The sequence below is a fragment of the Zootoca vivipara genome, chromosome Z1 (assembly GCF_965207765.1).
Source record: "Zootoca vivipara chromosome Z1, rZooViv2.hap1.1, whole genome shotgun sequence".
Lineage (NCBI taxonomy): Eukaryota > Metazoa > Chordata > Lepidosauria > Squamata > Lacertidae > Zootoca > Zootoca vivipara.
The window spans coordinates 21,540,520-21,565,503 of NC_142583.1; the positions used below are offsets into that span (position 1 = coordinate 21,540,520).

Consider the following 24,984-nt stretch of genomic DNA (forward strand, 5'->3'; position numbering starts at 1 on the left):
TCTGCCCATGTATGGGCACCGGAAATTGGGCACAGCGGCACCGGAAGTCGCTTCTACGCATGTCCAGCAACTTCCGGTGCCGCGCCGCTGCTGATCCCACATTTTTCAGCGGGAGACTTGGCAGCTATGCCTTAGATCCAGTGGATCCAAAGTATCTGGTATCCTGTAACTCCTCATTCTGAGGCTATCCCTGTTCAGTCTCCGGTGGGAGAAATGTCCCAGCATCTTATCTCCTACCTCGGTTCAGGGCCTCTCTCACATTGGACCCCCGTTTCCACCAGCAGAGATCAGCAAGACAGGAATCTATGCAGTATCCGAACTTCCCCCTCAGAAATAGGCACGAGGGTTTAGGATTGTACTCTGAAGCTGCAATCCTGGACACACTTAACTAGGAGTAAATCTCACTGAACTCAAATATAGGAGTTACTCCCGAGTAGACATGTATAGGATCACACAGTGATGCTGTCAGTTACCATTTGTTTAAAAAGAGACAAAGTGAACTGAGACATACATGGGAGAAGCCTGCTTGAAAGGAAAGGCCCTGCTCTGAGCCAAGAGTAAAAACCCTCTTAGGTATCTTTAAATTATATATCATTTATTGAAATATAAAGATCTTAATTTACATGGGTTGTTTTTTGTAAAAGACAAAAATAAGAACATGGGCAATTGTATTACATTTTGTACCTATGGTCACTCATTCCAACTGGTTCTTCTCAAACACTTCACAATACCACCTTTATGGAAACTCTTTCGTGCTTTTCTTTATCATTCTAAAATATAAATTTTGGACATTTAAAAGTGCAACAGTTAGCGTGCCTGTGGAGTATATCACAGTAAAAACAAAAACAAAAAAATTATAAACAAAGGCAGTGATACAGCTTGTCATAAATGTTTTGGCAGTACTCTCAAAGTTGATATAAAAATACATATATACATATTGATGTATAACATCACCTTATCTTATGTCCCTCATTATATCATAGGACTGTTTGTACATTTGCAGACCACACTGTAAGGAACAGGGCCATTCAAAATGAGAAAGTTGTGTTTCACAGGCAAGGTTCGATTGTCATGATACAAACACAGAACAAACAAAAGCTGGGTATTTCTTTTCTGAAAGCTTCTCAAAACTGAGCCACAGAGAAATGGTCACTAAGATCCTAAAACAGGCTTCCTCAACCTCCGCCCTCCAGATGTTTTTGGCCTACAACTCCCATGATCCCTAGCTAGCAGGACCAGTGGTCAGGGATGATGGGAATTGTAGTCTCAAAACATCTGGACGGCCGAGGTTGAGGAAGCCTGTCCTAAAACAAATCATCAAGACAGTAACAAAATCCAGGGTTTCCCCCCAGGCTAGTATTGAAAGACTAACATTGCAATCTTACATACGTCTACTCAGAAGTAAGTCCCATTGAATTCAATAGGGCTTACTCTTGGGTAAGTGAATACAAGATTGCAGGCCTTAGTCTAACAGGTACCTCCTGCATTAATGTGTTGCCTTCGTAAAGTTTTCTGATGTGCAGTCCTTTGCAGTGTCAGGAACTTTTCATAGGATTATAAATCTAAAAAAACATACTGCATATTTTGGTCCACAACTACCGGTAGAACTTGGTCCCAATCCAGCTATAGTTACATTGCCAAAAACATGTTGGGCATAACTAACATGAGAGAGTAGGTGGCGATAAATGTGCTCATCCACTTTGTAACATAGGCAGGAAATTAAAATGGATCCCCATCTATGACATGGGCAGACATACATTGCAATGGGATCTGTGTTCACCTGAAGCAAGATACGGGATTAGCATGAGTTTGTTTTGTGAGATAAAGAAAAACCAAGGTACGAATTATGGTAGCTTATTCTTTAGTGGCCAGTGAAACAGGAAAGCCTGCGGAACATGAGAAGACCTGATCCACAGGCAGTAATGCAAAACACAGACACACAAGTAAGGTGTTTGCAATTTCCATCCATTGCACTGGCACATTTGTAATGAATGGGATCTAGCAGAGAAGAATATCTCGAAGGCTTGGACTTACTCATTTGGCCCAAGTATTTGCACAGATTTATACTGGGCCCATTGCGTTTTGGCATTCAGAACCTCAAATAATTATTTACCACAGATATCCGTAAGTGCACAAGGAAGCACATTTAAGTCCCATTAATTTTAATGGGATATGGTTCCGCACTTATTTTGGGAGGTTTGGGAGCTCTTTTTCACTCGTTCCGCTGAAGCATCACTTGATGCTTCATGTTTAAGTTGTAGTTAGTTATTTAGCATCAAAAGAGATGGCTGTGTAGTTCTGAGTCTGGTGCAAAGCATTGATTTAAACTGCATTTTTAATCCTGCCAGGTGCTCATCAACTGCTGTGGAGCTTAATTCCAACACAGCACTGTCTCTAGCACAAGCTGCCTTCATCTGTTTGTCCTTTAACTACCACATCAGTAAAGTATGGAGCCATAGCTGTAATCGTAGGTAAACCTGTTTGGCACAGAGAAAGTTGTATTGCTCAAAATGGTTGCTCACCACTGGCCAATTGCTACCCTATGCTGCTCTTAGTGATATCAGCAAGCCTCCACATTGGGCCACATTTGCATGAAGGAAATGCCAGGTCAATTAATGCTCTACCATCTGGTTTCAATACCAGGGACTCAGCTATACAGCTGCAAATAAAATGTTTTAAGTGTGTTATACAATGTGACGCTAGATGGGGATGGTGAACCTCATGGAAAATTCAATGTCTTTTTAAAAACCCTTTAAAAAAAGCATTTTCAGAATGTTTTTTATATGTGTGTAGATTCTTGGTATGTTTTATTATAACTACACAGAATATGCCAATAATACGTCATATTCCTTTTTCCTCACCAGTGAGCTACTGTTGCCTGCCATGTACATGTCTAGGATAAGAGAACAGGGATTTTCGAGCTAATGGCACAGCTCTTTCGCGCGTTTACCCTGTGACATTTCTCTTTAATGAAACTCAAGCTCTGGATATATGAAAAAAGTGGAATTTCTTTTTGCACCATACTTTCCTGCTCCCTGTGTGTCTTAGACTGATTCCAGTTCATTATTTCCATAGACTGTGACAAAATCACAGCCTAGAGCTGCAACTCTATGCCCACTTAGCTGGGAATAAGTCCCATAGAACTGAATGAGGCTCATCCAGGAACGCATTGTAAATCATCACAGAAACACTATCGGACACATTATATTCAGATTAATGCAGGACTGATCTCAAACTATTGTGTGAGAGTGACTAAAAGAAGTATCAGCAACTGCTTGGGGCCATTTTACACATTACAGAAACAGATATGCCACTTGAATATACACACCACAGAGGTCCCAATCCTATATTTCAAATGTATTTCCTCCAAAAATGCAACATTGTTTAGAAACAATTGCTTTACTCTCATTTCAGCGCCCGCTGGTGTGGATGGAAAAAGACTCTTTACTTGTTAACGTCCAATGTTATAGCTAAAACCTTGACAAGGGCAAGAGGAACCAGTTCCATATCTGTTCTACCAGAAGTAGAACTTTTTCTTTCTTTCTTTCCAAAGTGGCTACATACTTAATTGGAAATCTCAGGCTCAGAAAGAAGGGTTTTCAGAAAGAGCATTTGGTGCATCCAATCCATTCGTCACATGCAAACCCAAAACAAACTTCCCGATGTGCTCTGTTTCTCGACCGCTCCAAGCAGCCTTACTATTGATTGATTAGCCACACATATTTTGTGCAATAACTTGAGGAACCTGGTTGCAAATGAAGGTTTAAAAATAAACTTCAATTTCTGAAGAGTTCCACTGAATCAAAGGAGGATTCACCAGCACATAAATTCATTGTATTAGGATAGCTACTCCGCTAAGGGTGGATGCCGTAGAATACATTAGCTTTCCCTACTTCCTAAACTAGTTTTAATTTACCAAAGCCATTAACAATCAAATAGAACAGTTGTTTCTTGTAAATGTATAAATGCTAAAACGCTTTAGTTCATTAGTTTTTTTCAGTACTGTGTTTTAAGGAAGGACAAGGAGTAGTTATAAACTATACTTACTGATACTGAAAACAGCAGTAGGTAAACAATTATTATTCTATGGTTATGAAGAGTCTCACTTGATTTACTAAGCTATCGTATAAGGTTAGAAATTTTGTAATTCCATTTTATTTGTATTAGCTGCAAAAAAGGTAAAAAGGTTTCCTAGTACCAATTAGTTTGAGTTTCAAAAGTGGTTTTCTTTCTTTTTTTTCTTTTTGCATGTACTTCATCTCATGTGATAGTTCAACAGCAGCTTGTGATGAGACTGAAGGAAGAAAATACACAGAAGTCTTGAGTGGTCTTCTAAAAAAATGCCTATTCCACATATGGCACAAAACATCCTGGAAAGGTATTTACATAATTACATGGGTGATGTTTCACCGTAGTGGAAATGTTATTCATCTGAGTTGTGAATGCCCTTGAAACACAAAATGGACTGTTCATGGCCTTTTCCTTTATCCACTCACCTATCAGAACAGCAAATGGTACTGAGATGCTATGGAAGTGCTTAAAAGCTGGTTTCTAAATGTCTTCTTGTTTCACAAATCTGGGTGAGATCTTTACGTCCCTTGTTGGGACACTTGGGATTGCAAGTCTCGACCATCTATGTTAAAGTGGTTTTCCTTAGGGAATCAAAAATCCATGAGTTATGTGTTGAGATTTTCTTTCTTTCTTTCTTTCTTTCTTTCTTTCTTTCTTTCTTTCTTTCTTTCTTTCTTTCTTTCTTTCTTTGTCTCGCACCCCTCAAAAGATGTCCACTACTTCCTTCGGGAATTACAGGAAACTGTCCTCAACCAGTTCTGAGGAATCCATTCCAATATCATCGATGATGTCAATATCCTCAATGGTCTCGTCCTCTCGCTTTACGAATGTGGAGCTGCTGGAACCAGTTTCGATGGCACTTTCTTCGGAAGTCTGGGAACTGTGTAAGAAGACCACAGGGGAAAACATTTAGGAACTTAAAAACACACTGTGAAGAACACATTCTACAATTGTCTTGGGGCAACAGAAGTCCTCATTAGGAATTCATCAGAAGGCACATGCCACATAATTTTGGAGTCCAAAAGAAAAGTTCCCCAAAGAGACTCACTCTTACATTAAATGCTTTAATGCTGCAGTTTTTCAAGCTCTCTACCTTTGGGGAAATTTCTCCACATCAGCTTGCTTGCTTAGGAATCCCTGTGCATTTGTCACCAAACCACTGCTCATTGCAGAGGATTCTGGGAGCATATCCCAGGTAGCACATTAAATTCATGCAGAGCCCTGGTCAGCCTTGCTGAGCTTCACCATTACAATGTGTGGGACTAAAGGGAGTTCTAGCACAGGTCCACACCTGATGACAAATCTCAGGAAACAAGGGATGAATAGAGCACATAGATCTGAGGAAGCATGGGAGAAGTAAAATACTATCTGGACTCTACCATTCACTGGACAATACTGAAGATCAGATCAGCCACTAGTTCTGTGCACATAATGATAAATTATAATGGTAAAAAGCTGCCTATATTCAGCACTGAAATCACTAATCAAGGACATATTACTTAACATGTTTTAAATCAACATTCTGGATATGCTGCCTTGAGTGGGTAACAGGAATATTTGAGGTGCTTCTTCTTTGCAATAGTGACCTGACCTTCATTTCCCAGGCTAAGGTCAAGGTGTTTTCCTTCAGAGTTCCCCATTCTCTGAATTTTGCAGAGGTTCTTGTCTCAACCAAGGGTACCAAATGTTGACATTTTCTTATAAAAAAGTACATTTAGAAATGCATACTTTGAAGAAAAAATACATCTAGGCTTCAATCCAGACTCCTAGTCTGCTGTGCTGGGTGCGTGGGGGATTAGGTAGGTGGGGTAGAGATTTTACCAGCCGGAACAGTTCCATCAACAGAGTGGTGCCAGCAAGAATCCTCTGGCACAGAGCTCCCTGTTCCACATGTGCCAAACTTGTGAGCAGGTGGAAACACAGTCAGGAGGATTCCCACCATTGATAGGAACAGAAGACCCAAATCGGGCACTCAGGGAGCAGAGAGGGACAGATCGCAAGCCAGCCCCACTGAAGTCACTGGCATTGCTCCAACTTCTTCTCCATCTTCTGCTCCAACTGGCATTTGGGGTTAAAAAACGGAATGCTGACTACATTGCTCTGCCATGCTTTGTGGGAAATGGTTATTTAAATATGTACGTTGTTGTAGATATTCTTTTAAGTTGCAGATCCATGTGAAAACTGTGAGAGACATAAAATTAACAATGGCACAGAAATAGACTGATCCATCCAGCCCTAGTGGTTAATGATGTCGGGATTTAGGTCACAGTGAACTTTAATCGGCTGTACCTGTGCCTGTTCCTTTTGCTAAGTTCGTCTTCTGAAACTGGGTCAATATCCGGCAGGGGGATTATGTAGCCACTGTCGGCACTGAGTCTTTGTTCATCAAATCCACTTTCCCTGTCCTTCATTTTGTCTTCATTCTTGTAAGTGACTCCAATGTAGGTGTTGTCACAGTCCGCTCTCATGCGTGTGACAGCGGGATGGTCACTCTTCAAGAAGTCCAAGTGAATTCTCTCATAGCTCTGAAATATACATATAACAAAATTGGTTGGAATTATTTAAGGCTCTCCATCCCATACTCCAGGGGTGGCCAACTCCCAAGAGACGGCGATCTACTCACAGAGTTAAAAACTGGCAGTGATCTACCCCCTTTTTGGGTTCAGGAAGGAGGAAGGTCCATTTTGTGGGGCTTCGATCAAAGTTGTTGAGTTTTTTTTAGGGAGGAGGTAAATGTTGAGCTTTTTTTAGGGGAGCCACAGTTGTTCAGCTTCTTTGAGGGGAGCCAATGATCTACGAGTGATCTACCGCAGACGTCCAGTGATCTACTGGTAGATCACGATCTACCTGTTGGACATGCCTGCCATACTCTCCCAAAATAGGATTTCCTTTCAATGAATGTATTCGCACATGAGTAGTGTTTTGTGTCACATGGGGTGAGAAGCGTCTTTTAAGGCAGTGGGGTGGGACTTCTGACCTTCGTGAGCCTAATTAAGGCCACTAGGCCTCTCCATTTGCCCTCTGACATGGTAAGGCCCAAACCACACCCACTTGTCCTGACATCACATGACATCAGGTGCAGGACAGAGAAAGCTACAGGGCCAAACTGAAAAGAGGAGGAATAGGACTGACAATTTGTCACCCTCTTATGCTACCTTCAAAATCTGCTGCTTGAAATAGATCACCTCTGCCTACCAGTATTAGGAGTAGGACAGGGGTAGGCAACCTAAGGCCTGTGGGCCGGATGCGGCCCAATCGCCTTCTAAATCCGGCCCGTGGACGGTCCAGGAATCAGTGTGTTTTTACATGAGTAGAATGTGTCCTTTTATTTAAAATGCATCTCTGGGTTATTTGTAGGGCCTGCCTGGTGTTTTTACATGAGTAGAATGTGTGCTTTTATTTAAAATGCATCTCTGGGTTATTTATGAGGCATAGGAATTCGTCCATTTTTTTTTTTTCAAAATATAGTCCAGCCCACCACATGCTCTGAGGGATGGTGAACCGGCCCACAGCTAAAAAAGGTTGCTGACCCCTGGAGTAGGATATTATGGTGGGGTTTTCTATCTCCACATTTTCACCATTCCCTGCAGTGTCATCGTGTAACAACATTTTATTTACCCCACTTAAGAGCCAAGAGTCAATGGCACAACCAAGCAATGTCTTCTTCTGAAATCCTAGAAGCAACCCAGTTTCCAAAAGGACAAACCTTCTTGTATTCTCCAGGCAACAGGTTCTCAACTATTTCGCTCAAGTGGTAAAAAGAAGGTCTTTTCTCGGGTTCACTGTTCCAGCATTTCACCATGATGTCATACCTGTGGACAGTATTGAGGCGGGAAGGAAGAGCTTAATAATTTGTGACGTTTAAGCAAATTGATGACAGTATAAAGACAGACATAATGCGGGGGAAGAGAGCCATAGAGGAAGCCGAGCTTTGCTGGTGCAGTGACAAATGTGCAAACTGATGAACTGGAGATTGGCTCAGCCATCAGTCTTACTCCTTTCCCCATGCTTCGGGCAGGCTGCCTATCCTTCTTTTACTCTTAAAAGTGCCACACGACCAGCCATGCATTTATTTGCATGTTTGTCACCTTTTTTTAAAGAAAGGAAACTTCTTTTAAAGTATTTTTTGAGTGACATTGTGGCATGGTCTTGGGGTCCAATGCTGGAGATTCAGAAGAAGTATTGGAGTGGGAAATAGATTTGCCTCCTGTCTCCATTGCCAAGGAATATCCAAGCCGGAGCCCATGCCTTCAACACCTCTCTAGCCTTTGGAGGCTGTGTTGCCATCTGTGAGCTCTGAATATTCCAGCCCAGAAGCCTTAGCAGAACCCATTGCCTCCCCGGTGTCACCAGAATCGACAGCTTCTGAAGCTGGCTAAGCCCTTCAAACCCACTGGAGCTAGATACTCAAATATTTAAACCTCGGCCTGTGTTTGCTTGCCATTGAAGCCATGTTGAGCCTCCTCCCATGTCCCTGGTCTTCCCTCACCAGAAGAGTTTGGATATTGCTTCACCTGAACCAGATCTCTGGGACCCTCCAGATGTAGTTAGACACTGTCAGCCCCAGACAGTATGGTCAACAGCCAGGGCAGCTTCTGCAGAGCCACATGTTCCCCACTCCTGCCTTAATGGAACCTGACCTCTATTTGACATTGCCTAAAACTTGTCCTGCTAGTTGTTGCCTTACCAGCAGGGGCGTAGGAAGGGGGGGCGATAGGGGCGCTCTGCCCCGGGTGCCATCCCAAGGGTGCCATCGTGGCTGTTCCCCCGCCTGCGCTGGGCGCCCTGCCCCCTCAGGTGGTGGTCCACGGCCCCAGAATGCCATACCCCTACGGGCGGAGCGCCACACCCCCAGAATGCACGCCCCTACGGGCGGTGTGCCATGCCCTCAGAATGTGTGCCAGCCCCACCCCCGCCTACTCTCCACCCCTGATGCCGGAGCATGAAGCTTCGCCACTGCTTACCAGAACCTGTATTTGAATGTGCTTGAGTTTGCCTTGCTTCCCTTTTATGGAAGCCTAGCATCTCACCACCCTGCTCAGGCTAGATCCCCATCTGGCTGAGATCCCATCACCTGGGAGAAGAACGCATTGTAGGATGTAGGAAAGTTAATCAGCATCATACACAGCCAGGTTCTGCTGCAAGCTTGCAGGGCTTTGCCTCCCTGCTTCCCAAGTTTAACCCGGAGAGGTTTAGATATGTTTGGATTGAATGTTGTGAGGGCGCTTCTAGATCAGTCCAAGTGCTCTGTGCATAATTTTCCCTGAGGTGTTGTAGAAGAATGAGACGAAAAGAATACTTACACCTCACTGGTAGCATGGTCCGGTTTTGCCATTCGGTAGCCACTTTTAATTTTATTATAGAACATGGAATCAACCATCATGCCAGGATATGGAGTGCCACCTGAAAGTCAAGGGGAAATAGATGTCATTATAATTTTTTGTTGGAGTAAAATAAATTCTATGCATGGATTGGTTTTTCGAATGTTTAGGACCATATTGAACCTTTCAAGATTTTCTGAGAACTGCCATGTTCCTCAAACCTTCTAGAATATTCTCAGTCAAGCTTTCAGGTGTATATGAGGGTGAGGCAGCCAGCCAGTCAGTTAGTGAGTGAGATGTAAGAATTAATTACAGTAAGCCTGCAACCTACGTGGGGGTTACGTTCCAGGATCACCTTAAACAACAGAGATAAATCATGTTTGGAGACGATGCAAATGTTATTTAAAAAACAACACTGAACAAATGGGGGCACCAAATGTATCCTTTTCCTGCGGTGAAATTTAGTTTAAGCCAGGCATCCCCAAACTTCGGCCCTCCGGATGTTTTGGACTACAATTCCCATCTTCCCCGACCACTGGTCCTGTTAGCTAGGGATCATGGGAGTTGGAGGCCAAAACATCTGGAGGGCCGCAGTTTGGGGATGCCTGGTTTAAGCCAAGACCTGCCCTTAAACTTCTCTTAGAAGAAGCATTGCCTAGTGGGGGGATTATATCACTTGTAGTTTGGATAAGAATCGGGATATGCAAGGTAGCATCTAGTCAGGAGAACATGGTGTTCCTTTCTGCCTCATTAGGGATATGACCACCTGCTTTTTTACATTTATCTTCGTAGTCAGTCTTCTCGTTGGATTTAAACATTTTGAAGGGGTTCGACTAGCCTCTAGCCACATGCCTACACAGCACAATTAGCAGATTTCCAGTTATTCATTGAAATCCCATTGTTTTATGTTCCAAAAGTAATGAGGATGCCTACCAAGAGAAAATATTTCCCACAGCAGAATGCCATAAGACCAGACATCACTTAATGTTGTATACAGGTTGTCAAAAATGCTTTCAGGTGCCATCCATTTCACTGGAAGGAAAGTCTGCAAGAATACAAAAAAATCAATAGGAGTAGTTACTAAAACAATCATAAAAGGAGTTGTTCACCAGTACATATATATATATATATATATATGTGTGTGTGTGTGTGTGTGTGTGTGTGTGTGTATGTGTATATGTATATATGTATATGTATATGTATATATGTATATATATATGATTTTTAGCATATCTCAAAAGCTTGGGGTGGGTAACATTTAAAAAATCTATGGAGATATTAAAATGCCTCTTACAATGTACCTGGCCACCCAAACACAACTGAGACTTTAAAATGGCTTACAGAACCACATATCAGTAGTATTGTCTGAAGAGGTGATACAATTTTCTATATTTTGGTTTTATTCAAATAATTTCCAGTAATATTATTTAAAATAGTGTGATTATGAGCCTTGTGTGGCATTTTGTCATTATGGAGGCCAGTGGCAATGCAACCTACTGACTTCCACTGAATGACTCTCAAATGTTGTTGTTGACTCTGAGTAGAAACTAATCCAAGAATAATAAATAATAATTTTGATAAAGTTTGATAAATAGTTTCGCAAATACTGAAAAATGCTCCAATTGTTTTGAGAAAACTTGTATGAGCTAGACAAGTAAGTGGGGGTGGGGAGAGAGATATCTCATCAATCTATATGCTTCTCATGCTATAGTAAATGTGAAGTCCTGTGCAAACCTTGCCCATTCTAATTACAGCTCCAACAAGACACACAATACATTACTATAATTTGCCTGCAGAGAAGGAAGGAAATTCTGTGCAGCAAAACCCAACTTTTCTGTAATGTGTAAAGAGTGCTTTGATGTTGGTTGTATTTGGCATGAATACGTTGGTTGGAGAGACTGGATGGATGTTTGTTATCTGAATATCAGTTAATTTCATTTTACACACACACACACACACACACACACACACACACACACACACCACAAGATCCCAAAGCACTGTTTGCATTAGTTTATGTTTTCTAATGATATAGTCTATGGTAATAAATGTAAAGGTACATACACTGCCTTTAGATACATAGTTTGAATCATGCATGATGTCTCTAGCCAGACCAAAGTCACAGATCTTCACAATTTTCCCTTGAGCCAGAAGGACATTCCGTGCTGCCAGATCACGGTGAACACACTGTGGGATGCATAAATTACATGAGTAGAATGTAGGCAAAGAATACGAACACGTTATATTTCATGTTGGAAGGAACTTTAAGAAGGATGTGTAACAAAAAAAGATTAATTGGAATACACTGGGATAGATTCGTTCAGTATTGCAACCCTAAAACTCTAAACCCTAAAACCTTGTAGGCTGCTCTTTTATAAAAACACCTTTTAAAAGTTCCCCAAACAAAACAAACATCATTTGAAGCTAGGCAGTCCCTTCACGGTTTCCTTTTAGACACTCACATTTTTAGAAGCTAAGAATTCCATTCCCCGTGCAACTTGGTAAGTGAAGCTGAGCAGGTCCAACAAAGTGAGGCCTTCTGAATGGTCATCAGAGAGGAGGTTCTTCACATCTAGTTCTGAGTAGGGAAGATGAAAAGAAAAAAACATCTGAAACATGAAGGCGCATTGAAAGCATACATCGGACAGACAATCTGTTTCGTTCCATCATCTTTTCAGAACATGTCTGTTCGCAAGGAACTCACTTGAACTGATGAAAAGTTTGTTTTTAAACTACACAGAGCAAGGGCAGCCATTGTGGTGCCATCCAGATGTTGCTGAACTACAGTTTCCATCAGCCGGTGATCAAGGATGATAGGAGCTGAAGTCCAACAACATCTGGAGGGCATCATACTGACCACCCCTGACATCAGAGAATAAACAGATGCTGTATTTTCTAGCACTGCCGCTGTCTTCCTACACATATCCAATGCCATTCCTCCCCGCTTTCCCTGGTACCAGCGCTCCAACATCTCCTTCCAAAACATTTCTTCAAAACAAGCGGCTCACTTGTACATTTGCATCAATCAGCGATAGACACTGCCGTAAAAAAAAAGTACAAATACCAAATATAGCTGTCCTTTCTCCGCTGATTATAGACTTTTTCCAAGAAATTGTAGGATTAAAAAAGTGCCACCTACATATTATGCAGCTTGTTTTTGTACTTTATTCCAGTTGTGGTTTATACCCAAAGCAATGATTTAGAGATGGCATACTCTTGTCAACTTTGTTCATATATACATCCATTTTTGTCTCTTCTAGCCCCGCAGAATTCTCATGTTCCTTGGTTAACTATTTGATGGGAACCATTCAATGCCATCCAAGGACCAGTGATTCTATGGGCAGTTATCCTTATTTTTGTCCTGGGAAATGATGGCAGCAAACTGTCTAAAACCTAGCTATTCAATTACCCTGTTGGCTCAGTGATATACTAGAGTTGACTAGCCTCTTAAGCCTGGGTCTGGAAAAGAATCAGGTTCTGAAACCGCAAGCCGGGGTGACCCAACCTGTTTTGAATGCCGCGGATCAGATTTCTTAGTCAAAGGACAGTAAAAGGGATGAGTTAGCCATATGGGCCTTTCCTAACCCTCAATTTAATACTCTACAAATCATTTGGGAGTGTTCTATATGAGGGCAGTGAGTCTGCTGGAAATGAATCCCTAACAAATAGCCCAGCCAAATGGCTCAAAATTCTGCTGAATCCAGAAAGGTAGCGAAGTTACTACAAGTGCCACGTATGACACTGGCTCTTACTAGGTATAATAATAATTTGGTACCATTCTGCCGACCAGCTTCCTTCACATATGCAAGAATGGGCATTATGGTGCTGCGTGGTGGTGGCAAGGCAAAAGGAACGGTCTAGTTTCAGAGGATCTCAGAATTCATGCAGCATTTTTATTTATGGATCTTCACCAATGTTTTTGGACACAGGTACAGCGAACCTACTGCCTCCCTCTACCTCTTAAGGAAGCAATAGCAACTTAACTAACTGGAGGTTGGGTAAGCCCTGCCGCGCTGCTCTGTCATTCACTCCCGCAACTTAGATATAGGCTCATTCATTGATTCCGCTTGCAGAAACCCATAGTTCAAGTTTTCTTCTCCTTGTAAAACCTATCTTCCTTCAGGTTTTCAGGTACATTTGGCAGGGTGAGTTGCATTGCTGGGTGTGAGTCCCAAGGGGCGCACAACTAGGGCCAGGCGAATACAGTGGTACCTCTACTTACGAATTTAATGCGTTCCGAATGCACATTCATAAGTCGAAAAAAATTGTAAGTCGAATCCCATAGGAATGCACTGGGAGAAAAAATCCTATCTAAACCGCATCCAAGATGGCGGACGGAGTTCCATTTGTAAGTAGAAACATTCGTAAGTAGAGTTATTCGTAAGTAGAGGTACCACTGTATATCAATTTTGATTTCTCGTTTTTCCAATTCCACATCAGTTTGTGATTTTATTTTTCAAAGGGCCTCATGAAAATCCATCAACATTTTAGTGCAAATTTCTCCCAATATATACATTTTAAATGAAATCTTGCCCAATATACATATTTTTGTACAGCTGTTCTCCCTAACATAATGCATTGTTTATGTTATTTTCAGTAATATATGCATTTATATGCACATTTTACCCTAGTACATGCATTATTGTGTGCATTACTTGATGGGAGAATTGCACTGCAAAATTCAGAGAAGTGTGAATTTGGAAGGTTGGCTGTGTTTGTTATTGTACTTATCCTAAACTTAACCAATTGCAGTGTTTATAAAAATGATTTCCAAATATTGTTAAACTACAATAACAATCATGTGATGTTTATAAGTTTTTTATTTTTTACATGGGTGTATCTTAACAATTTTTTCCCATGTTTTATCTTACCTTGTGAACTTGTAATTTTTACTGGGTACAAAAATCCACCTTTCAACGTGAACCAAATCAAATCTCTCCCCCACCATTACCCACGATAACCAGTTTACTTTTGGACTCTGCTTATTTAGAATAATGGAAATAATAATCCAATGATTTATTTTCTGTGTCAAAGTTTTCAGTTTTGAGGAACCAAAGCAAATACTGAATAAAGACCCCTTTTGCAACAGGATAAACGTGAGCTACACTTTTATGCAAGAGGAATCAATAAAATAGCAGTACTGGCTAAATGCAGTTGTCACAGAAACATCACAAAGGCATTATACTTTGAGAGGATGTATTTATAGTTATTTATTTCCTCCCCCTGCCCCTCTGTGCAGTCTTTCAGGGCAAAGCTTCCCCATGGGAGCTCACATACATAGTAAAAGCATAAAAACAGAAACACCTCGTTACAATAGAACCATAGCTGCCAAGTTTTCCCTTTTCTCACGAGGAAGCCTATTCAGCATAAGGGAATTTCCCTTTAAAAAAGGGAGAACTTGACAGCTATGAACAGAACTAAACCAGCAGCCTAAAATATGGCATGGACTAGCTCCACACTCCCATAAAAAAATCAGAGTAGAGGGAAACAATGTAAAAAGTAGCAGCAGGAAACCATTAAATAATCAAACTCAGCTCAGCATCTCACTTAAAAAGCAGATAAAAATAAGTGGTGTTTCACGTTGGAAGCCTTCCATGACTACTTGGGATTAAGGCAGAATATTAGCCTTACGGTATATTTGAAATGCACCTTAACTTACCTGACACATATTTTTTCTTATACGAAGCAGGTCTATCATACAATGACCTTTGGATGTCAGAATATTTCGATCTGTCTTTCCTTTCTAGCATTGGCACATACTGCATTGTCTCTGCTTGCTTCATATCCATATATTCACCATTGTTTTCAAAGGATAGGATTACATAGCTGGAATGAAAGTGCAACAGCAATACAGAGAAATAAGTTTACGGTGGGGATTTGTGCCACACTCATCTCAACTCACAAAACAGAGTAGATATACAGTCGTACCTTGGATCTCAAATGCCTTGGCTCCCAAACAAATCGGCTCCTGGATGATCAAAACCTGGAAGTGAGTATTCCAGTTTTCAAATGTTCTTTTGGAAGCCAAATGTCCGATGGGGCTTCCACGGCTTCCGATTGGCTGCAGAGGCTTCCTGCAGCCACTCAGAAGCCGTACTTTGGTTTTGGAAGTCGAATGGGATTTTGGAATGGATTCCGTTCGACTTCCAAGGTACGACTGTAGTTATAATACGATCCTTTCCCTCAAAATTAAAGATGACCTGGAATTTCTCAGAAAAGAAATTTCCTATCGAATTTTCAAACTTTTCCAGTAGTATTCAACTAAGTTTTGATCACAGTGGACCCACTGAAATTCCTGAGTAAGTTAGGTCCCTTAATTTCAGCAGTTATGTTCTTAGTTGAATAGCACTCTTTGTTTTTTCGTGCTTCCCCTGAATTGTGGGAGAATTTCAGTCTTTCTTCTGGAGACTATTTGGTGGAAAAGGTAAATTTTGCCACCCATGAATTCTGGATGCAAAGATGGATCTACTTGAATACTGTTGTTGGGAAATTGGTATTTACTCAGAGTAGACCTGCTGAAATTAATAGACCTAATTTTGCCATATTACCGTACAGTAGTTAATTTCAATAGGTCTATTATGAGTAAAACTTAGTCGAATACTAAGTAATAATAATAATTTATTATTGATATCCCGCCCATCCGGCCCACTCTGGGCGGCTTCCAACAAAATATTAAAATACAGAAATCCATCAAACATTAAAAGCTTCCCTATCTACTCCTTCCAGTTCTCCTCAGCCCATTTCATCCTCCAACATGAACTCACAATAGTGTTTCATTCAACATTAAACAAACCAACATTTTCCAGGGGGGGGGGTCTGAGAAAAACTGCTTGACAATTTCACCACCCCCAATAATATTTGGCAAAATGCCCCCCCATTTTGCATCAGATTCAACTTTCTTGCCATGACAAAAAGCACATGACCTATTGTGCCCCACTTCCCAATTCTATGCAACTTATCCAAAGAAAGAACCATTTCCAGGCCTGAAAAATATAACCTACCTCCTAGTACTTTCATCAGCTGAGTTCATTCCAAAAATGTCCAGGTCCTTCTTGGGCTTTTCAGGATGTCGATTCAGATAGTTGTCCCTGTTTTTATGTAGGTAGTTCACCAAGTCTCCATAAAAGCAATATTCTGTTATGATATAAATTGGGCCTGATGGAGGTGGGATAAAAAGGGCCAAGAAGAAGAAGAAATGAATCAAAACGCTTAGCCACTTGCCAGGGTCATCTCCACAGAATGGTGAGGTCAGGTCTAAAATCAGCAAGAAGCTCACTCTCCCACTGTCTCAGAGATGGCCCGAGACAATTCCTGGTATGCATGCCCCACCTTTTGAGATTAAAGCAGGCTGTTGGGTGTCCTTGCCTGAGGGCCCTCCAAATCCTGGAGCCAGGAAATGAATTTTAATTAATTCCCAGCTACGGCCTGAGCTTTCCTGCATTGACACCTATAAAACCCTGTCGTGAAGAGTTGACAATCTGAATAAGGCCTTTGCAATTCGTGACCCATCAGCTGTGACCCGCCAGATGCACGAGAGCCCTGCTGTTTTTAAGGTCCAGGTGGGCTTCCATCAAGGGCTAAACACTCTATGTTTGTCTTGGTGGGTCACAGATTGTGTAGGCCTGATAACCTGTACGCTGTGATGGCTACAGCAGGCAGATGTTTATACGATGTGGGCAAATAATTATAGATCAATTATAGTGGAATGACTCTCAGCAGTCATCTAGTCTAGTAGCTACCTTTTGACCTGGCAAATTATGGAGTCTGCCTCCCTGTCTGAATACTAGGTCAGTGAGATCAAGCAAACAGAACAGCCAGGAGCCGCTCAGTTCCTTATTTCAATGGTGTGAGAAGACTCTTAACCAAACCTACCTGACTTTGTACAAGCTCCTAACAAGTTCACTATGTTCAAGTGGGGTCCAAGATGGGTCATTATCTTTAATTCAGACATAAGAGCCTGCTTTTCGCTGGTTCTCGCAGTGGCTGTTGGAAAAATGAATAGAGCAACTAATTAGAATTTGTATTGAACAGATAAGATACAAGTGATAATAAAGTGATAGGGTTATACATAATTAACATGCTGTTGATTATGGTCTTATGATCGAGTTTTTGTCATGGAATGTTTAATCAGCCCAAGGCCTGGTTTCTGAGAAATGTTATCACCTGGTGCCTAAAGATATGTAAGGAAAGCACCAGGTGAACCCCCCTGAGGAGAGTATTCTGCAACTGGGGAGCCACTGCAGAGAAGGCCTGTTCTCTTGTTGCCGCCCTCCAGACATCTCATGGAGGGGACCACACAAAGGAAGGTCTCATATGATGCTTGCAGGCTGACCAAAACAGTTTCTGTGCCAGAACCAGGCCTAAACCAGGTTTACACAACATTTGATTGTAGTAAAACGTCCAAGTCATTTACAAGAAACTTATGAATAAAACAGTTTAAAAAACACATTACAAGTGTTTAAAATATTAAAGCCCATCAATATGAACATGTTTGGGTAGGCTTCCCTAAACAAAAATGTTTTAAGCAGGTGCCTAAAAGTGTTCAATGAAATGTCATTAGAAAGGTGAGCTCCAAAGTGCCACCACACTAAAATATCAATTTCTCATAGCTACGCAATGTGGTACATTTCACAGTGCCATCTCCACAGATTGAAGCAGCTGAATGGGCACAGTGGCAATAAAGGCACAAAAGCAGAAACAACTCGATGGAATCAAAAGCATCCAGAAGGTAAATATCATGTCCGTTAATTTCGCTTTTAAGTTCTAATTCAGCCATTCTCACGATTTGAGATGAGCCAGAGAGATGTATTGGAGTATTTACAACCTGAAGAAACACTTACGCTTCAACATTTTCACAGCTACCTTCATCACAGGCTGTGACCGGCTTAATCCATAGGCAGTTCCTTCAACTACTTTCCCAAAAGCTCCAGAGCCAAGGATTCGTCCTGTAAACAATGGAGTGTTGCTAATTACTGAGAGGCAACCTATCCTATCTTATTTCACAGCTTCTAGCATTCTTGAGATCCTGCTGCTAGCATGCATTTGAGAGTGAAAGGCATGTGTTCCTTTGTCCGTCTGATTTCTAAAAACCCATTAACAAATGATGAGCCAAAAATTTTTTTAAAAAAATCCTTCCAGTAGCACCTTAGAGACCAACTAAGTTTGAAATTGGTATGAGCTTTTGTGTGCATGTGCTACCTACTTGTAACTAGAAACATGATGAGCCAGTTCCTCCAACTGAATGAATGGGAGATACCTACTCACGTGAGAAATCTGAGCATGTATCAGAGTTCTGACACCCATTTCTAAGAGTGAACCCATTTCTTCTACAGCCTTACAACATCATGATTCCAAGACAACTCCATTGACATTAATAACATTGTTCTAGAGTAAATCATTTGTAAGCAAACAGCTTTGGTGAGTCAAATGCAGTTTGGTTTATCTCATCCCAGCAATGTTGCATTGAATGCTTTGCTTAAACTGGGCTGCATTTGAGTCTTCAGAGCAGTGGTTTTCAAAATATGCCCCAAGAAATGAAGCAGATCAGGGATCCCTCAATGAGGAGATTAGTCTAACAGTCTATAACAAAGACATGGTAGCACCCTGAACAGCTACAACATCCAGAGTTAGCTGACAATTCAGTCTGGCTGAAAACATAGAAATTTAAACTGATTTTTGTAAGACTTTATATTTGCAAGAAAGATCTGTCCTAGCAGTTTCCACAGGGTCCTCAACGCCTCCACTTTCATTTAAAAGGGCAAGTTTCTGCACCTCATGCTTACAGAGAAACCTCTGAAAATAGGTGGGCAGCTTTTTCAGCCTGACAGATTGGGGCTCTCTCACTTAGCAAACTTCCCAATTATTATACCACCTGCGACCTATTTCCCCTTCTGGCTTTCTGTGTTCCATGAAAACTTTAATCAGTCTCAACACTAGTCAGTCCCACACTTGTACAGCCAGATGAGATTATGGGAGTTATTAAAACTGTCCAATGTGTGTGTATACTCAAGGCTCTTCGAACCTGTGTCACAATTCAGAGATTTTAATGCAACTCTTAGAACCTGTGTGAAAATTCAGAGATGATTCGGGAGAGAAGCTTGACCTAATATTTCCCCCATTAAAGTGCAAGCATGGTCAGGTCCATTTCTGAAAATCCCACAAGGAAGTTCTCACTGTTCAACAAAACTTTGATCTGGCTTCTGGTGATATAGCCAGGATGAAGAAAGCTTCCTATGACATGTCAAACCCACGCCAACATGTTGAGCTTCCACCAAACCCCCAAAGGCCTTTTGTGACTTGAGGTCTGTGGACCACATGGCAGGATGCAGCCTGTCGTAAACATTTGCTGGCGTGGCTCGATCTAGTCATCATCCAGTGCCCACTCTACTCAGTGTCATGACTGTATATATACTGTATATATATATATATATTCAACATGAGAAAAACTTCCTGCTCTGCCCACACCTCTGCTCCGTATGTGCAGGGTAGGTGGGAGAACTTCCTGGATGTCAGGGGTTTATTAGTAGGTCTCCTGTTTGCACTCGTGCGCATTCATTTGGATAAAAGACTTGTTTACCAGGTGTTTACAACATGAATGTCTGGAATCAGATGATTCCATCCACAGCTTGTCTCTGCAGGCCATAGTTTATCTTTTTGAAAGGAAAGCCCTCTGCACACGACGAGAGGCACTATTTTGCATGTCCCATGGCTGAACCCCTAGCACTGAAAGCCATTTCCAGGGCTGGCCTCTGGTGATGCCTGGCTAGGATTAAACCAACCTCCTTCGTATGTAAAAGCTCATAATTAACCACGAGCGTTCCTCCACCCTCAATAGTTTGGGCAGGACCCAAGACCAAGATTCAGCTCAGAAAGGATTTATTGGAACATCAGGAGCAAGAATGACAAACGGGGTTCTTGCCCCGGTATATATACCTTAAGCCAGGCATCCCCAAACTGCGGCCCTCCAGATGTTTTGGCCTACAACTCCCATGATCCCTAGCTAACAGGACCAGTGGTCGGGGGTGATGGGAACTGTAGTCCAAAACATCTGGAGGGCCGAAGTTTAGGGATGCCTGCCTTAAGCCAACCCAGGCAAAACACCCCCACCACCTGTGATAGATCGCCTTAATGCTGCAATTAGCGAATCACAACACTGGCCCTATCTCAGCAGGGATTGGCTGCCTGCCAGCTACTAACAATGTCATTAGAGGAGTTTAGAATCTTCTCCGTCTTTTGTTACGCAGATGAAGCTCCTAAGCTCCAGGAGACCTGAACACCTAGGCCTGCATTGCTTGCATACAGCCTGGCTTTGGCCCACAATGCCTGCATATATAACACACTGTAAGCAAATTAGAGGTTGAAACAAAGTTAAAGGGTTGAAACAAATTATTTGGTTGTGGCTTTTCAGTAAATGATCATGTCATACTGTCCAACTTTTGTGGATCCGAAACTGGGACCCATGTCTTCGGGGGGACACTTCTGTACGAGTTGCATTGCCTGTGCCACACTCTAGCACCCACCCCCAAGCACTTTTTGGGGACTAGACACAGCCTGACAGCATGCAAGATCGCAGCATCCAAAATCTCCACTGCAGTGTGGACTGCTCCTGTTCAGGGTTCCAGCCAGCTGTGCCCTTTTGCAGAATATGCCATTCCATTCTCACTTCAGCTGTCAGCAGCATTCTGTGGCCACTGAACATGCTTAGTTTTTGCAGTGGGCCATTTTATTTTATTTTTGGTTCCCCCACAAATCTGGGTTTTCTTCCCGCACTTCTGCAAAACTTGGGGCTCTCCCAAGCCTGCTGATAGCTCCCTCTTGTACATGGATGGTACCATTTTGGCTACATTAAGGATTTGCATGCAGAGAAGGAGCTTGCTATTAGCCGCGCAGTCAAAGCATTTCCTTTCTCAACGACTGTGCAACATTGCTAGCAATGATACTAGCATTCTACATGAAATGAATGTTGCTCTCTCTGTAGCAGCAAGAGGGCCTTACCTAGTACTAATCCATCTCGTGGAAATTCCCATCTTGAGTCATAGGGCAGCTGCATAGGGTCCACATAAATGTATTCATGTCCATCCGGGCTGATGGACTCAATGACTCTCCATCTTATTTCATATCTTGGTTTCTGCAGTGCACAAGGAATGGAACGCAGCATGTTAGACTCATCCCTACCGAACACGTGAATGGAGACAGTTTTAAAGAAGTGTGTTTCTACATTACCTGCTTCCATATGATTACCAGGACAATCAGCGAAATTATTACAATTACGAGCAACACTAGGACCGCAGCAGCCACCGTCAGTTCTGATCGTAAAGCTGTAGGAGAAAGGAAATGTGTGGTTCAGGTTTTTTTTTTCTCTTGCCAGCAGGAGCTCACTTTCAAAAGCAGTCATGGTGGCCATGATCCCATGCTGGCCTGGGACAGTACAGTAAATTCTGCTTCTTCCTCATTCAAGGTGTGTAGTATCCAAGCCTGGCCTAGTTATTGCATGTTGAGGTACCAAGACACCTCCCCCCCAATAACTCATACATCACTCAGAATTTAAGTTTAAGGTTTTTGGCATTAATTTGGCCACAACTTTATTTAAATACAATTAAATGTGAGTGGTTGCTTAGGCATTGGTTCCCGCCATCTGTCCCCCAACATTAAAAGCTTCCCTAAACAGGGCTGCCTTGAGATGCCTTCTAAAGGTCTGGTAATTGTTGTTCTCTTTGACCTCTGGTGGGAGGGCATTCCACAGGGTGGGTGCCACTACTGAGAAGGCCCTCTGCCTGGTTCCCTGTAACTTGGCTTCTCGTAGCGAGGGAACTGCCAGAAGACCCTCGGCACTGGACCTCAGTGTCCGGGCAGAATGATGGGGGTGGAGATGCTCCTTCAGGTATACTGGACCGAGGCGGTTTAGGGCTTTAAAGGTCAACACCAGCACTTTGAATTCTGCCTAACCGCAACCTTACAAGTTGTGACAATTTGCTACGCAGTAGGCAAAAACCACAGGGCACCAGCCAATCAACCAAGTGGACAAAATTCCTACCAGGCCCCTGCTCCAAAACAGGCGACCCCATGATAGGCATAGCAATGTCAAGCGCAAAGAACCCCTAAATAAAGGGAGGGAGATCCGTTGTAAGCAGCAAAAGTGAAACGCAAACTGCTTCCTAAGAATATATACTGCTATGGCTGTCAATCAAATCACTTGCAACATAACGATTTCCCCAGCAACAGCAAAACCACCAATCACTCATGTGGCCATCCAAACTGACCCGCCCAACAACCCGGGGATGTCTTGTTAACCCTTCCGCAACCCGAGCTCTCCTTAAGGGGAGAACTCGCTTTTTGGCATAACAGGCAGAAAACCCCATAGCTGCCTTTCCTGGGCATTAAAGCTGTAATGATTTCAATAACTAACAATTGTATGCCCCAAGAAGATTCCCCACACTAAAGTCTTAAGCTGGCCTCCTAAACCCTTTTCTGAGAAAGAAAAATCTTGCTGCCAAGGGCAAACCATGTGAAATTAACTTCGTGTGTAGATTGGTCCTAACCCTGTTGATTCTAGTGAGAGAGTTAAGCATGAGCAGTGAAGTGCAACCCTACGCATGCTTACTCAAAAGTAAGTCCAGCTGTGTTCAATGGGATTTCCTTATACACAGTTATCTCAAAGTAAGTCCCTTTCAGCTCAATGAGCTTCTGATAAATCACAGTTTTGTGCATGCCTTAAGTCTTTCCTACTGAAATCAAAGGAAATTTAAAACTCCTTAACTCTAGCTGAATTATGCCCTCCTTTTGATTTGTATGCCTCCATCTTTTAATTACCAGTTGCTGTTTCCTGTCTTCCTTGAGATTAAAGATCCATATGATACCACTACTTCCTCTGTAAATTCATCTCACACACCCTTTCTTTGTGGGTTTCAGCTATAGTTAAGTTGGAGGGGGGCATAAGTGTGACGGAGAAGAGAAGGCTCAATATTTCACACAACTCTCCATCAACTCCTGTTTTCAATATTCTAAGAATTATTTAAGCAAATACAGGTTAGCCCCCACTCAGGACATTAATATACATACCATTATACTTATATATACTGAATAGGCATGTTCTTTAAATGGGTAGGACTTCTTCCTTTTAAATATGAGTATTTTAGTTTTTTGTTCATTGCCGCTTTTACCTGATTTTGATGCCCTTTTATTTTATTTTTACCGTGCCAGTCGCTGGGAAGCCCTTGAGTGCAAAAATGCAAATAACTAAGGGGAATTATTTGGAGTTGTTTCTGTGAGCTCTGGTATGGCAACATGGAAAATATTTCTAAACAGCTCCACACCAGACAAACAATGTTGCATTTCTTGCCCAAGCCATCAGAATATAGATTAGAGGCACCAGGGTGGTAAACGCAAAAGAAGCAGTAAATCATTCACGGCTGTGGTTTTCAATATTATCTGGTTGTTAAAACAGTGGTGCAGCTAGGTAATTTCACACTCTGGACTTAATCGTCCTATCATGTGGTCCATTAGATGGCAATGTGTATCCAATCACTTACTTTAAAATGTGTGAAGCTGTCTTCACTGCATTTGAGGACCTTCCTGCTCATTGCAGAGCAGAGCCCTGGACTTCTGGCCTAAAGTGCTACCCTGAGGGCACCACCATGTTAAAAGGTTTGAGATCACATCCACACAGCATAAATTGTTTCATGGCTCCTCGGGTCCCTTTTAAGGAGATGGAGCCAAAAGCAGCTGTGCCAACCATACACAATGTTTACTCACTGGGAGCCACAAGCTTCAGTTCCCGTGCCACAGTGCCAAGGTCATTCCTCGCCATACACCGAACAGCCAGTGTTTCTTCCACCTTCTGAAAGGTCACCTGGCTTTCTACCCTGTTTTTCTGATCAAGGTGAGTCTCCATGGTAATGTCAGAGATATTGTTCGTCAGGAGGGTCCACGAGGTGTCATTACTGCACCTGAAGAGAAGTATAGATATGAATGAGGATTGCCAAACACTTCCCTTTTATTGAGAATTGCTCAATGAGCAAACAATTTTATATACATACATCAGTGGGTAGCCAGTGTGCTGTTTTGGACTCAAGCTCACATCAGCCCTAGCCAGCATGACCAATTATCAGGGATGTGGTGAAATGAAGGCCAAAATATTGGCAACCCCTTATATAAAGACACATTGCCTTAGAAATGACAACTGGACACAACCAACCAAGCTTTCGACCTCTTGCAATCTCTCTCTCTCTCTCTCTCTCTCTCTCTCTCTCTCCGCCCCCCCCCCACGGACATACCCATGCGATGCCGACACAAATTCCTACGCTAACACTTTGAAACAGAATGGAAGAACAGCACCCCGTCTCTCTCCCCCTCTCCCCTCATTTCCTTCCACCGCAAGATGTCTATGGCAAAAGTGTCTCTCACTACATGTAAACTAACTGTGAAAAAGACTCTATGAATTGAAAGCGGAGGTGACAGACGTACTTTCCCCCATTTATTTGTCTGTTTTGTAGCACAAGAAAATCTTTAATAAAAACTATTTTTAAAAAAGAAAGAAAGAAAGAAAGAAAAGACTGTCCTTGAAGAATTCACAACCCACTTCCCCCAACCCCAA

At 42.2% G+C, this 24,984-nt stretch overlaps 1 protein-coding gene across 6 annotated transcripts in view; it reads right to left on the reverse strand.

The window, feature by feature from the left end:
* Positions 1-574: 574 nt before the first annotated feature.
* The window catches only part of PDGFRA (platelet derived growth factor receptor alpha), a 54,409-nt gene continuing 29,999 nt past the window's right edge, over positions 575-24,984 (reverse strand). For all 6 annotated transcript variants that reach the window (XM_060278787.2, XM_060278788.2, XM_088659311.1 and 3 more), the window contains exons 10-23: positions 24,144-24,337; positions 21,615-21,709; positions 21,387-21,519; positions 18,233-18,337; positions 17,265-17,375; positions 16,394-16,547; positions 15,052-15,218; positions 11,855-11,970; positions 11,457-11,579; positions 10,326-10,437; positions 9,375-9,474; positions 7,778-7,883; positions 6,361-6,596; positions 575-4,951 (exon numbers count right to left, since the gene is read on the reverse strand). In XM_060278787.2, coding sequence (XP_060134770.2) covers positions 4,804-4,951; positions 6,361-6,596; positions 7,778-7,883; positions 9,375-9,474; positions 10,326-10,437; positions 11,457-11,579; positions 11,855-11,970; positions 15,052-15,218; positions 16,394-16,547; positions 17,265-17,375; positions 18,233-18,337; positions 21,387-21,519; positions 21,615-21,709; positions 24,144-24,337 — 1,900 coding nt within the window. In that variant the 3' untranslated portion in view covers positions 575-4,803. The remainder of the gene's footprint in view (positions 4,952-6,360; positions 6,597-7,777; positions 7,884-9,374; positions 9,475-10,325; positions 10,438-11,456; positions 11,580-11,854; positions 11,971-15,051; positions 15,219-16,393; positions 16,548-17,264; positions 17,376-18,232; positions 18,338-21,386; positions 21,520-21,614; positions 21,710-24,143; positions 24,338-24,984) is intronic.